Source organism: Lottia gigantea (assembly GCF_000327385.1).
Source record: "Lottia gigantea unplaced genomic scaffold LOTGIsca_100, whole genome shotgun sequence".
Lineage (NCBI taxonomy): Eukaryota > Metazoa > Mollusca > Gastropoda > Lottiidae > Lottia > Lottia gigantea.
In genome coordinates, this window is record NW_008706748.1 from 840,096 (window position 1) to 855,971 (window position 15,876).

The window sequence follows — 15,876 nt, forward strand, 5'->3', positions numbered from 1 at the left end:
AAGGAGAAACGACTGGCTAATACACAAATTATCTGTACATCGTCTGGTTTGATTTAATTTGATTATAATATTAATATTAGTTCATTATAGTTCATATTTTAACCCGTCTTGTCGTCTGGATGGTTTAAAGGGATATAGCCATCGAAGTTCCGGCCCCTGAGGCCACATACAATTTTCATACATTGCTGAGATTTGCCTCAATTTGAAGAAGCTATTACAAGTGTATAACTAACTGTATCACAGATAAAATATATCAATCTATTCCTTAGGACACTCATATTTCATCGGTACGGTGACTAACAACACCAGAAACGCGTAGTGTACAATGTCTCTTGCATTATCACGTTAGAAAACAAATTTAACTTCACTTGATGCAAGGGATATTATGAATTTGAGTAAAAATTTAGCTGAGTATGAAAAATATGACCTATGACCTGGAATAAGTCATCTTCCCTCATAAATTCCAGTCGACCAAGCTGTAAATGGGTACGGATAATCCAGAAAGATCAATGCCAAGAAGTTTGTTTGTTACGTTATTTAATAGATCTCTATGTCGCGTAAGGATTGGTCATTTAAATATTGGCAAATACTAGCAAATTTAGATATCAAAATGGATATAATTCACTTAGGATGGTCTTGTCATTTTAACATTATTTGTTTCGTTGAGATAATTAGACCAAGGACTCGTGTGCTACAGTCTGTGCACATGATAGATTCCCCAACAGTTTCTGAAAAACGTCAGATATCATCTAACAGATTATTTGCCAAGTCTGAAGAGCATTACAAATGAAATGAAATGGAGTTTTACGCCCACTTTTCTGCACTTGTTGGGGCCATTGATAAATGGTATCGCCATGTAGAGAGCAATGAAGAAGTATTTGCAAGGACAGTGGTATTAACCTATTTTATGTTGATTTCAACTGTCCAGAAATGTTTTAACGTGCACAATCTGTAGTACGCAGACCCCGGTTTATTGTCCAATCCGAACGACGAGTTGTATGTCAGCTTGCATCACTGACAAAGGGAAACGGATGAAGACCAACACATATTTCTTCAGAGGTATGAATAAGTTAAAACTTAGCTGTTTTTACTGTTTAAAATACGTCTAGGACAATTTGATACAAATGTGCAACTTGAAGTTCTTAAATATACTTCCAAAAACTTTAATATCTAACATGTTAGAGAGGCAATCCATAAAGCTTGCAGTAACTTACTAAGTGTGAAGAACACTTGAGATATGACTGAGGGTAAAATCAGATGTAATTGAAGTCTTTAGATGTGGTTGATTAGTATTAAACTGGAGTGATATGATATGTTCTTTGAACATTAATTATTGACAGTTTACATGTGTTCTTTCTATTCCCAGGTTACCCTGTTAACAACACGTGTACATACTAATAAACACATGTACATATTTATAAACACGTGTACATATTTATAAACACGTGTACATACTAATAAACACGTGTACATACTAATAAACGCATGTGCACATCTATAGAAACACGTGTGATGTACAACCTGTACATGGATTGAATTTGAAGCTGAACTGAAATGCAAATCGGGACGTTTTGCGACTATTTTGAACAATTGTCCCCCTATTACGTCAATCTGCCCCCTATTTGTACTCCCAATTTTGGGAGGTTGGCGCCACCACTTCCTTCAACATATCACGATAATGAATGACAGCCATTATTTACCGGTACAATGTTATCATGTGAATCTGGTAATTTAGATATTAGAGACTGGTCGTTCAAGACTACAATTGATTGTTATCAAAGTCTAAAATAAAACTCTTAGGATACGGATCCAAAATGATCATAAAATGTATCTTTGGTAAACCGATAGCCACAATATAATATTAAATGCATAATGTTGGGTAAGAAATAAGCCCTAACTAAAGGATATAAAGCGAAGATCTATATTCAGGTCGCAATATTTCTATCACATTAACTTTAAACGCCGGAAGTAAAGAATCTCGCCTAAGAAAACACACCGAAATCTACCTAGACAGATTAAGCTTTACGGATTGCCGAATTACCAAGAAACGAAATAATCAGAATAGCATTTAAAAATGGCCGTGGCTATTCGCACCGTACGGTACAGAAATGGGCATTAAAAAAACATATGGTAATCCCTACAAAGTCACTTAATATCATTAATATCAAAATAGCTTATCTTATCCGTACCGTTGTAAGCAGCCAAAGAACACAGTCATCGTGGCGGTGCAAATAGCCAGTGAGTTTAAATTTTGCAATTTTTCGTTTGGAGTTAGGACGGATTCCTATCATATGTGGGCCTGCTCTCTCGGTACCTATTTAAAGATATTTAATGTTACGATGTCTGTATAAATATTTTGATTGTAATAATACTGAGTTGAGAGGCGACGAAAGTCTAATAAAATACCACGAATTTCTACTGAATAAACAACTTTAATGGTTTATAAACTTTCTACTAGCGGCCATTACAACTCGTAATACAAACACTGCAAATACTAGACTATCAAACACAGGTCTACTTTACACTGAAATACTCGAATTCAGTCTGCTGCAACATCATCACAAGGTATTATGACCTTCCATGTACACCTCCAAATAGCCGCCTTTCTTGTATCATGGAATGCAGTGATTTACTAGACTGTACGCCAGAAAAATACAACCAATCAGAGCCCTTGATAGAAATACTCTATGGCTTAGTTTTTACAGACTTTTTGTCAAGTCCTCTGATTCGCTGTATTTGCTAGCGTACAAGCCAATCAAATCACTGCATTTACAAACTTCAATGATACAAGATAGGTTGCTATTGTAGTCAAGGTATAAGTATGAAGGTCGTAATTGATTGACATAGTGAAGACGATGTCACACCAGAATACTGAAAATGAGACCGGCATCACACTTTAAAATCAAATTTAAGCCTTTTCCAAAACTGAAACCATCAAAATGAGGTCTGCTTTACCATTCGGCAATCCTCGACAGTTTCTGTAACGCTAAATCTGTCTCGGTAATGACTTTTAGATTTCACTGTTTTGTCTAGGGCAAGGCCCTTTACTTCCGAAATTTTCACAGTTATTTGTCAAAATACTGACAGTATATATTGTTACAGTATATATTGTTCATAGTGACTATCAGTTTAACAATGATACATTTTATTATCAATTTGGATCAAAATCTTACGTTTTTGTCTTTTGTCGACTTTTATTCTAGTTTTGTATTTACATTGTACATTATTACAGTCTTACGCCATCAACAAGTTCTCAATTCCCTTCAGACGGTAGTCGAGGTTGTACAAGACAACTTGATGAATGAGTTACCAGATTGAGGAAACATCGACAGGAAAACATGGCAGCTCATTTACCTTATTCTCGATCTTCTGGTGAAGTATTTTGATAAAGATTACCTATCAGGCAATACACGGAAATGAAAAAATATTCCGGACCTGTTGTTCTCGTCAATAGGAGGAATTGTTAGTGGTTAGGAATTTTAGGACAGGAAAGCATGACAGCTCATTTACCTTATTCTCGAGCTTCCAGTGAACTATTTTAATGACAGATTACGTATGAGGCAATACAGAGAAATGATACAAATACAGCTTCCGGGCTGTTGGTCGACATATCTAACATCTCGTAGTTCCAACACTCAGTGTCAGTGTAGCATAAAGCAGCGAAAAGACGAGATACGGTGTATCGATACAAAAGTAAATAGAAGAAAATGAACACACGACGTACAGGTCCGGACACGGTGCGGACACGATTCGCTTCAACTATTTTCCACTGTATCGATAATCATGCACCAGACACCGTACCAGACACCGTAACTCGTCTATTCGCATCTTTACAGTAGAAAATAGTTGAAGCGAATCGTGTGTTCATTTCTTTTGTTTTCTATGTATCGATCATCCCTCAACGTACACCGCACCGTACATTGCCTATTTCCACCTTTAGGTGTAAAACACCATTCCATCGCCAACTCACATTATGCCATCGCGTGTTTTTTTCTATAATATCAAACAGAGCGCCGTGTCAGTTGATGTATTTATTTGATTAAACTATTAGAATTCACGTCTGGTTTATCACACAAACTTTCAAATTAGTTTCTTCATTCTCAAGATGAAAGCGAAGAAACGAGGTGACGAAACATCTATAAGATTAATTTCATCAGAGACATGAGCCAGTCATTCTATATTTTATACCAGGCCAATGTTGATTCTAACTTTTTAAAGATAGTCGATTTTAAATAAGAATAATCTTTAGTGATACGAATTGAATGATGTCTTAAACTTCATAGATAAAACCCGATAGCTCTTAATTCTATATCAGTAATCCATCTTTTATTTGCATGTCATAAACTTCAAGACCCATTTTATATCTTATATAAGTATCCAAACTCCGTTCCATTTGATAATAGGAAAAAGCTTTTCGAATCATTTGAATGGAACAATCGACAGTTCGAAAAAGAGCAGGCTTATACCGCTATCCTGGCCAAAAAGTTCTCATTGCACCCTGCATGGCGTTGTCCGTCTCCATTAGCCTCATGGTGCAGAAAAGTAGGACGTAAAACTCGTTTCATTTCATTTTCCATTTGGTTATACAGAATGTAGTTTGATTTTGTTTTTTATGAATATCTTATGCACCCCGTTCATCCCCTTTACATTGAGAACCTAGTTATCCTGAGAACTAGCGTATAACATGTTAATGGATTAGAGTAACACTACAGTTATATTGAACTGGTGGAATTGACAATCCCGAGATTTCAGATTAATTTGAATGACAGTGAATACCAAGCCAGTTAATGTGATTGGAATCTTCAGATGTCAGTTGTAATAGGGTTGAAAATAAATGATGTCATTATTACTGCCAAGTGTGGCTCTTAAAAAACCATCAACATTGTAACAGCGCTTCAATCATTGTGGCTCGCTTTCTTTACCATGTGTACGTTAAAGATCCCTTGACAATTGGCAATTCAATAAGAGTAACGAAACATTCATACGTGCCAATTGAATACAAAGATCTTTTGACAATTTGCAATTCAATAAGAGACGCAAAGTTTTCCAGTCTGTGCACATATATAACTTGGCAATTTGAAGTGGAATTGAAATTTATTAGTGTTCCCCACTTTAAATACCACTTCTAATTAGGTAATTAAAGAAATTAACAATACATTGGCAATTAAATTTAATCAGATGGGCGAAACGTTTCAAATTTTCCACTTCAAAATATAAAGAAAATGAGATTTTTTGTACAAATATTTGTACAAAATTCTTTTGGCAATTTGCAACAAAGGGAGTCGAATACTTGGCAATTGAAAACAGAAAAAGAAGTAAGCTGTTGTCTCCAATAAGGGACAGGTGCACTATTTTTTGACCAATCATACTTTAGTCTCAGAAACTGGAATTTTTTTATAGCTAAGCCAATCAGTTATAGTGTTCACAGCTCACTGCCGCAATTTGAGCCTTCAAATCTATGTGTGTCAAGAATTATCCGCGTTTGAAAGTTAAAAAGGCGAGTCGTCTTTTGTGAGACAATACCATTATATAAAAAGACATCTATAGAAATGGAATAACAAATTTCAAGTTTGAGATATTTTTGAAGGAATTATGCGATTATTTAATTTCCGAGAGACAGAAGTGGTTTGAAGTTGTTTTAATGTCTCCAGAACAATCCATTACGGAGTAGAGTTTATTTGGATAGGTTGAAATAAAAGAGTTATTGATAACTGAAGAAGGCTAATAAAATAATAACCATAACAGGAAGTTAAAAATCTACAAAATGTAATTCAAGTCTACTCTCCTTAGAGAAACAGATTTGTTTTGTGTTGTTACAAAGGCTACACACGTCAGTCAAAGCGCTCGGGCGGGTAGAAACCACTAGGAATAAGCCCTGTCATCTGCCACAAATTTGTCGAAATTTTGATCTGAAAATGATATCATGAGTAGCAATCAAGCTGTATCTGTTGGAATGTTACGAATTGACAAGCAAGGTAGTGTATTTTTCTAACCAGGACCTGTATTAGCTCCACAGTAACACAACTGAGTGATATTTGTATGGGCTGTTATGTAACTGCAACGTTTCAAAATTTTACACTGTCATCATGCGATGAATGTTGCCTATTAAATCTGTAATTTGTCACCAAACCAGAGGAAGATAATTTTACTGTTCGTTGAACAACGCCATTGGGTCATCCATCATTGTTCTAGCCCCACTTTCATTATAGTCAAAATGATGTCATCTACATTGAGAGTATTGATTGGACAGTTTAAATTGTCTCGAGATTTGGTGAATTCCCATGCTGGACGATAAATCCCACATGTCTTTATTTATAGCTTTAGTTTTAGAGGAACATCCTCAAGACACAAATTGAAATGCAGTCTGTATTTTGGTGGGGAAATATTAGGCTGTTACAAGAAAATGGAACATAATATACCATAAAGAATAAATACCTCAGGAATTATGACTTAATTCTATTATAAATACATATCTATCATTAAATTGGCGAAGACAACACATTAATAATAAAGATAAAAACATTCTTCAAAGAATATCGCGACAGAAAAGGTATATCATAGGAGAAACGAATTTATCATTTAGTATTTTTGAAAACTTATACAAAATTAAAGGGATTGTAAAGAGGGTTTTTATATTTTTTTTTATCTCTATCGGACACACTGATAGCATCAATTTTGATGACGTCATTAATCGTAAAATACGCTTCCATCACATAAGGCCCTTCGCGATTAGTGACGTCCTCAAACGCTTAGTTTGAGTGGAAATGAAGTAACCATATGAGCCTGACTGAAAATTCAAATGATGCTATTAGTGTCCAAGATACACATGAACATTTTAGAAAACCTATTTACAACACCTTTTACTATCTTTACGAGGCTTACGTCGGGACGAATACGTTCTCTCGACCCTTACATCCTCTAGATTGGCTTTTGTGTCCTCAGAATTCGTTTTCTATGACTCTGACTAAGACTGATTGGTAAGGTTTGTTTCAGATTGTTGGATAACTTTATCTCATAAGATAAAATGAGTCACCTGTCAACAGAGAATAAAATAGCCTCGCTTCACCAGTTCATAATTGATTTGGATATGAAACAGACGTAGAGTTTGACCTTCCAATGACTTTGTCAGTCATTTTGTAGATGACATGTCATTCGGAATTTCCCCAGAGACAATATGAAGGACTGATTGGATCATAAAATCTTTGACCAATTTACTGTTTCTGCCCATTCGTAGATAAATCAAGTTTTTCCGAATTATTAAAAGTGAATTTGAGTATCAGCCTTAAAACACTATCTGTAAAGGTAGACAAACGCCAATGTTCGGCGATCTGTTTTGCAACGCTTGAAAGCGTCATAGGATCGAGGAGGTCGTCAGACAAGCGTTGTAACATCTCATAGGGCGGTACACGCCTGACAAAGACGCTGCAAATACGTGAGAACGCAATATGGTCGCATAACTCGCGGTTAGAGGTCGACTGTTTTTAAGTTTATAATTTTTTTAGGGACTGGTGTGACGGGGATATTAACTAGCTAATTCGATTCTGATTGCGATCCGTTAGGACAAATTGTTTTACTCTAATAACTGTTTAGCGTGGACTGGATAATAAGCTAGATTCCTTTAACTCGGATTGTTTTTATAAGATTTTTTATTGACGAAATTGTTACAATATTTACAGAATTGATTCAGAACCAAATCTCGTGAAACTTGTTGATACAGAAGACCATATTTTAATAACAGACGATAGGGGCAGACAACTCGTGTCAGAAGACTGAAATAACACGCTCTGTCAACAAACAAGATCTGTTTCAAGGCCGTCACTATTAATTAGAAGGTTTTAGTTGCATGGATCTTCTCTTTTATAGCCCCGTCGGACCCACCGGAATGCGATATTACGGCGACTGGAAATGAACTAGGTCGTGGTCGATCGTTAGGTAAAGAAGAGAAAAAGTTCTTAAAACAGTCAACTTCATACTGCAAGTTATGCGACATTATTGCGTTTTAATGTTTTTGTCACTCGTATACTGCGCTTTTATATCGCACTAGGAGATGTTACAACGCCTATCTGACGGCTTTCTCGATCCCGTGGTGTTTTCCAGGCGTTCAAGAATAGATCTCCAAAATTGTTTTGTTTTGAAAATGTCCAAAATAAACGCTGTGTCTCGACGGATAGTAGCGACAATGTCGACAATAACACGCTCTGAGCCATTTTCCGCCGTAGTCGCATCCCCGTGAGAACGCCTTTCCAGTGTGACGGAGCCAAACAAACTATCCTTAGCCTGCAGACATTCAAAAACATGGGAAATAAATCTTTATTGAGCATACAGACCACATTTAATTTAGGATGAATCTACGTAAAATATACATCAACTTCAGGGACACTTCAGAGTTCATGTATACACTTTCCAGATTTGTTTCAGGATACTCATAGGAATCATACTGCTTACAGACCACTGCCAATCTCCCAAACACTGTTTTTTGAAGCTATGATTCAAAATTCGTAATAATTAAAGTTTATTTATAGTACAAGACATACAAACCTAACAATAGATAACAATAAATATAGTATTTATTAACATTTTTATTTAAAAGTGCATTCTGTTTTTTCCCTTCAAATTTATGAAAATAATATACCAAAATAAAGAGAAATGTGTCCCCTAAGGACAACACAATATTACTTATTAATATTTTACATAAATACTTTTACAGTTTTATTGGTTGGTAAAACAAATAATTATACAATTATATTTCTATACAAATTGAAACAATATTGCATGAAAACTGAGGATCTTATTTAGAAATATTTTCAAAATTAAATTCGGCATAGATTCAACACTGACAATACCTGCTGGCTACAAATAAGACAAATCAAAGAAAATATTAAAACAATCAACAAAAATAATAAACAGGAAAAATAGGAAAGATTAAGATTCAACGTCTATTTCATTTTCAAACTTTTCATTACTATAATATTTAGTTCCAACTCTGCGTCTAAATTTCATAGACATTTTAAAATATACAAAGTAAATCGGCACTAAATCTAAATCTACTAATCAATACAGAATTAATTTACAGTATATTTATTTTCAAGTTAGCTCCAAAACAATATTTTCCCCGAAAATACGGGAGTTGACAAGCTCGAATCCGCACCCCCAGTCCCTGCCCCACTAAAAAAACCGCTATAAGCTCTACGAAGTAAAAGTCAGAAAGGGTAAACTGCTCTGCACCTATACTACTGTGTAAAATAAATAGAGTAACAAAGATCAGCTATAAAAATTATAAAATATAATATCATAAAGTCGAGAGAATAATTTACGCCTTGATTGGTTTGGTATCAGGTTCATATTCTTGTCCAGTATTTCTGAAGAAAAACCAAAATATGAACATTAAATTAACATTCATATATTGGACCTAAAGTAAGAAATGTTAATGAAGTGGCCTTGACTCTAATTCAATATTATCATAGTATCAAAACATAAAAACTTGTAAAATGAAAGATCTTTTAAATTCTGTCCACGGGAGGTAATTAGTAGCGAAATTGCAATATTATCAGACCACAAAACAAAAATTGTGTCGTACCTTTTTCTTAAGCAACACAGTACACCCACAGCAAGAATAATCAGTAAAGCGATGGTTACAGATAAACACACACTAAGAATCAAAACTAGTTCCTCTGGAAAAAATCCAAACATGTCATGTCTTAGTTTTAATGGATCTAAAACACAGAACTTACAGGGACGGTTCGCCATCCATTTGACCAATCGTATGATTGTCTCAGAAACAGGATTTTATTTAGCTAAGCTAATCAGGAATAGCGTTCACAGTTCACGTGGAAATATTTTCCTTCAAATGCATGTGTGTCCAGGATCATTCGCGTTCGACTCATCTTTTCTTGAGACTAATATAGAAATAGAAAGTGAAATTTCTAGTTTGAGATATTTTTAGAGGAATTATGCTATTTTTGTACATTTCTAGTACTTCTGAAGACTATTTACATATTATATTGTATATTCAACGTCCAAATCAACCCCCAAAATAGCAAACCTATCCCTTTAACCTGTCGGTCAGAGGTCTAGGCGAGGGTGGGGTCGGAGACGAACCTGTTACGGTAGCATTTATTCTAGTTATCATTTCATTATTCGTAGGCCCTAGAATAACTTTCTTATATTTGTAGTTGAAGGAATTGAAAAATATCCCTCTCAATGTATAGAACACCCCCATAATTTACCATCAATTAGACTCGTTGGAAAATATCAGAGGTTAGAATTTCAGATTCTAAAGACAGAATTTTCAACATCCTTAATCCATGACGAATGTGAACCCCTTTCCTTATCCCCTTGTTTATACCTGATTTATAATCTGTTTTTAAACCAAGTTGAGAATGAACATTATTGGTTTGATTATCATCTACATAGGTTGTCTTCTCGGTGGTAGTTGACCGTAATGTCTTGGTAGTTAGAGTACTTGTGCGTGACTTGGTAGTTGGAGATACGGTAGTTTGTTTGCAGAGAGTAGAATCACCTGTAATTGTACAATAGAACGGTTTAGATGCTTTATGATTTTAATATCAAATCATAGGAAATATTAAACACTAACTTTATTAATGACATTCCAGTGTTCGTTTTAAATTTTAATATTTTTCAAAACATGTTTTTAAACTCTCTACACTCTTTGTATCTTTATTTATTCACGCTTGAGTTCCGTGGTCCGTACTATGGGACATTTGCCCCATAGAAATATGCTTTGCACCCAAATTTGCACTCCAACTTAATATCTAACTAATTTTTTGCCCCAAAATATGAGCAAGAATGCACCAAATCAATTATCTTTTTCAAGGATTTTTATATACTCTCTTAGAAGCTACAAAAGAGACTTGCACCATGGCGCCCCCCACAGATCTCTCGCATTTTGAATTCAACATCGACATTTGATCCCCTATTAAGTTGGTTGGCAGATGACAAGTTAACGTTCGCTTCCAGCGGATGCTGATTTCACAGAGTAGGTAGTTGTTGGTAGATGACAAGTTAACGTTCGCTTCCAGTGGATGCTGATATCAAAAACTAGGTAGTTGTTAGTAGTCGTAGTAGTTGGTAATTGCATTGGTTCAAATTGGATGATTCTGTGTTCGGGTTGAATGACATCCCCTATTAATTCTGACTGTACCCTATTGGTGCTTTGTATTTTGAGTCTCTCTGAAAAGCTCCTTGAAAGCCAAACAATGGACTAAAGATAGGGCAACCACTTCGACCAAGCCAATAATGGACAAAGGTACGCACGATCTTGTCGAACTAGCAAGCTAGTACAAATCAACTAAACTGAGATTGCTCAAAATTCTATAAATGTTACTGTGTTTTCTCATACAAATTCAAACGCTTCACTTGAAATCCAATGACATGAATTGAATTTGACCGAATCACAACGTAAGGCAAACTATTCTTCAAACTTCGTATGCTCTTTGTTTCTGAACTGATGTTTAAATTTCCGACTTAATTGTGATTTGCGTCGCTACCAGAATAATCATAATTCCAGGGACAGGGAAAGAAAATAAATAATTCTCTCATTCCCTTGTATATTCTATAAAAATGTCCCGTCTCAACTAGGCCCTATCATCACGACCCAAAATTTAACCTTGATGCTCATAGCTACAGAGAATACAAAGACATAATCCCAGCTTTGTATGTTCGGAATGCTATTTCCCTTCATAATTGATTTTTTTTTGTTATGTAACTTACCGAAGCAATAACGTTCATCACTACCAAGCGTTCTCTTTAAATTATACACCATATAGTCCGTACAGTTTTTAATCTGTATCGGATACTTGACTTTACAGCACGATGAAAACATACTTAAACATCCCATTCTATCAACTATACCATCTTCTACTGTAGGATGGCTACCTATAGATAATATGATAAAACATACTTAAACATCCCATTCTATCAACTAAACCATCTTCTACTGTAGGATGGTTACCTATAGATAACATGATAAAACATACTTAAACATCCCATTCTATCAACTATACCATCTTCTACTATAGGATGGTTACCTATAGATAACATGATAAAACATACTTAAACATCCCATTCTATCAACTATACCATCTTCTACTGTAGGATGGGTACCTATAGATAACATGATGAAACATACTTAAACATCCATTCTATCAACTATATCATCTTCTACTGTAGGATGGTTACCTATAGATAACATGATAAAACATACTTAAACATCCAATTCTATCAACTATACCATCTTCTACTGTAGGATGGTTACCTATAGATAACATGATAAAACATACTTAAACATCCAATTCTATCAACTATACCATCTTCTACTGTAGGATGGTTACCTATAGATAACATGATAAAACATACTTAAACATCCCATTCTATCAACTATACCATCTTCTACTGTAGGATGGATACCTATAGATAACATGATAAAACATACTTAAACATCCCATTCTATCAACTATACCATCTTCTACTGTAGGATGGGTACCTATAGATAACATGATAAAACATACTTAAACATTCCATTCTATCAACCATACCATCTTCTACTGTAGGATGGGTACCTATAGATAACATGATAAAACATACTTAAACATCCCATTCTATCAACTATACCATCTTCTACTATAGGATGGTTACCTATAGATAATATGATAAAACATACTTAAACATCCCATTCTATCAACTATACCATCTTCTACTATAGCATGGTTACCTATAGATAACATGATAAAACATACTTAAACATCCAATTCTATCAACTATACCATCTTCTACTGTAGGATGGTTACCTATAGATAACATGATAAAACATACTTAAACATCCAATTCTATCAACTATACCATCTTCTACTGTAGGATGGGTACCTATAGATAATATGATAAAACATACTTAAACATCCCTCACATACAGTAGGGAAATAATTCATTCATTTTATTGGTTGAAAATTATAAGAACCAGAACATGAGATGAATAATAATGTCGTCAGATCAGAAATGGTAAGTGGTGTCACCATCAAAAGGAAAAATTCTTAACAGAAAAAGCGAGCTGATCGAAAAAGATAAGATATGCCTACCATTCAACCAGACATTGCTGTGAGAACCACAAAATCCACGAGAAACACACTCAGTAGGCATAGTAAGATCTTCTCCTGTTGACTCTAGCTGAACTCTTCTCCATCCTTCAGCTATAAATCTATCATGGGACTCAGAATAATACAGGTCACATTTAATACTTCGTCCACCATCATCATACAACATTCTGTAGCTGTTACATGGATCATCTTGTAATGAAACTGAAATACAAATTATCTTGAAGGTCATCATATCACGAATATGGGTTTCGACCTGGTCTTATTAACCGAGGAAGTATGACTAATGGGGGTGTGGTTTGGTTAAAGGAATACCTCTTAGGATGGTCAAAAAGTGACTTTGTTTAAACTTGGCCAAAATGAGTCTTTGTTCATCAGTGGACCTAGCTGATGTCAAAACTATACAACAGAATCCCTCTATAATCCAATAAATCTATAACCCATTAACTAACTAATAATTCAATAAACTAAGTCATTTTGAAACATGCGTAGCAGTTAAATGGATATATCGTCTTATATATAGATTCCATTCTGTGGGCATGGCAGCTAGTAAGATCAACTGATGAATATATATTGAAAGGCGAAAGAAACGTCACTTGGGTGTATAATATATGTCTTTATTTTCGAATGTTTATATATGCCAGTAAAGACATTGGAGAAAGTCGAAAATCATCAAAATTAACAGTATAAACAATGTTTTTCCAAATTGTGAACTTGGAGAGGCACCAGAAGACATCACAGCTAAGGGTCCAAAATCAGTACCTGGTGTGGCGCCATTGGCGGCGACTACAGCTACACATCTTGTGTATATGGAGTGGACTAGCCAGTTGATGGAGACCATGGTATCTGGGCCCATATCCTCAGGAACGTTACATGCAGTTCTTCTGCAGTTGTCGCCATTGGGCGCACTTCATTGAGTCTCAGAGCAGACCAAGGTATGACTTGAATGTTGTGCTGCTGGAGGAAAGCCCTAGTGACTCTGGCAGTGTGGGTTCGGGCGTTGTCCTGCTGTAATGTGTGATTTCGGTGACGGGCAAAAAAAGCCAAGATGTGGGGTCTGAGGACTTGGTCAATGTAGCTGAGAGCTGTGATTCCATTACCCCTGCCTGGACCAATATTCTGAAACACCACTCTCTGGTTCAGTCCAATTCCTCCCCAACCATGATGCTTAGACCACCCCACGAGTCCCGTTCTATGACACAAGCTTCAGTATAACGATCGCCCCTCCTTCGCCAGACGTTGACTCTGCCATCCACCGTGGAAACACAGTAACGATGATTCTTCTCCATTGCTGTTGACGCCAATTCTGATGCTGCCTAGCCCATTACAGTCGGGCCTGTCGGTGATGATCTTTCAGGCTGGGTCCACAAGCAGGACGGTGGCAGGAAATGTTGTTGACAGTGAGGCGACGTTGGACTGTACGATCACTGATGGCACGTTGGTGGTTGCCAATGGTATGCCGAGCTGTTTCAGTGGCCATTCGAAATCGGTTTTCTCTCATTACCTGATAATCTTGGCATGGCTGATAAATCGAAATGACGAATGTAAGCCTGATGGTTTTGATTGTCTTTTATACCCATACCGTCCATGATATTAACGTGCATCATGATTTTAACGAGACGTTTCAGCAACTGGATCACTTGTACTTTTGCAGACTGCGTGTGGGCAAACCTCTCCATTTTAAACACAAATGTAAACTGAACTTTAAGGCAATAAAAAGGACCGATAGAATGTTAAATCTAAATTAGTTGACTAAAGAACACGACAGAAGCAGAGTCAGTTAGTTTTTTCCAGTATATTTAGAAGTGACGTTTATTTTGCCTTTCAGTATATATACTCTTATTGACCAAGTTTGAGAATTTTATGTCCGATCTTAGAAGTAGTATTTCTGTAACAAAGGTTTAACATTCTGGAGATTATGCTTAAGTGATATTGATGTAATTTCTTTAACATATATAGTTTTAGGCCTACCTGTTAACGGTAACAACATCACAATTAATATCAACCCCAACATCGTGATTGATATTTACGATATGATTAAATAACACAGACCACAACAAATAAACTTCCTTGATCGACGGCTCAAAACGATATAACTATATTCAACAGTTATAAATCACGAGATTATGTTTTTAACCTTTTGAATACCATTTCCATATGAATGACAGGTAACAGAAAGACCCAGGGCGTTATTAATATGAATTACAATCATATGTTTGCGTAATACACTGAACATTTGTAAAATAGTATAAGAGGGGCCATATATTGTCCACGACTTATGGAAATTTAATAAATGATAACTGAACATGTATTAGAATTTTACCCTTTTCACAGCAAGTAAGATTTATCAGACAAATTTATGAAATATGAGAGATAGTAAGTCGCGGGCACGAGATAGCAAGATCGTGGTCACGAGATAAAAAGTCGTGGCCACGAGATGCCAAGTCATGGTCACGATATATTAAGTCGTGGCCACGAGATGCTCTACCACTCTCCCAGAGACAACTCTTTACCAATCTCCCAGTGGCATCACTCTACCACTCTCTCAGAGACAACTCTACCATTCTCCCAGAGACAACTCTACCACTCTCCCAGTGTCAACACTCTACCACTCTCTCAGAGAAAATTCTCTACCACTCTCTCAGAGACAACTCTATCACTCCCCCAGTGGCAACACTCTACCACTCTCTCAGAGACAATTATCTACCACTCTCTCAGAGACAACTCTACCACTCTCCCAGAGACAACTCTACCACTCTCCCAGTGGCAA

At 35.9% G+C, this 15,876-nt stretch overlaps 1 protein-coding gene across 1 annotated transcript; it reads right to left on the bottom strand.

Annotated features, from left to right (window-relative positions):
- Nucleotides 1-8,497: 8,497 nt before the first annotated feature.
- On the bottom strand, nt 8,498-14,785 carry LOTGIDRAFT_237266 (hypothetical protein; the record flags this gene model as incomplete). The annotated part of the gene is made up of 6 exons (XM_009046383.1): nt 8,498-9,359; nt 9,578-9,671; nt 10,346-10,519; nt 11,731-11,895; nt 13,092-13,310; nt 14,611-14,785. The coding sequence occupies 6 exons, from the start codon at nt 14,783-14,785 to the stop codon at nt 9,311-9,313; spliced, it is 876 nt and encodes a 291-aa protein (XP_009044631.1). The 3' UTR covers nt 8,498-9,310.
- Between the last annotated feature and the right edge of the window lie 1,091 nt (nt 14,786-15,876).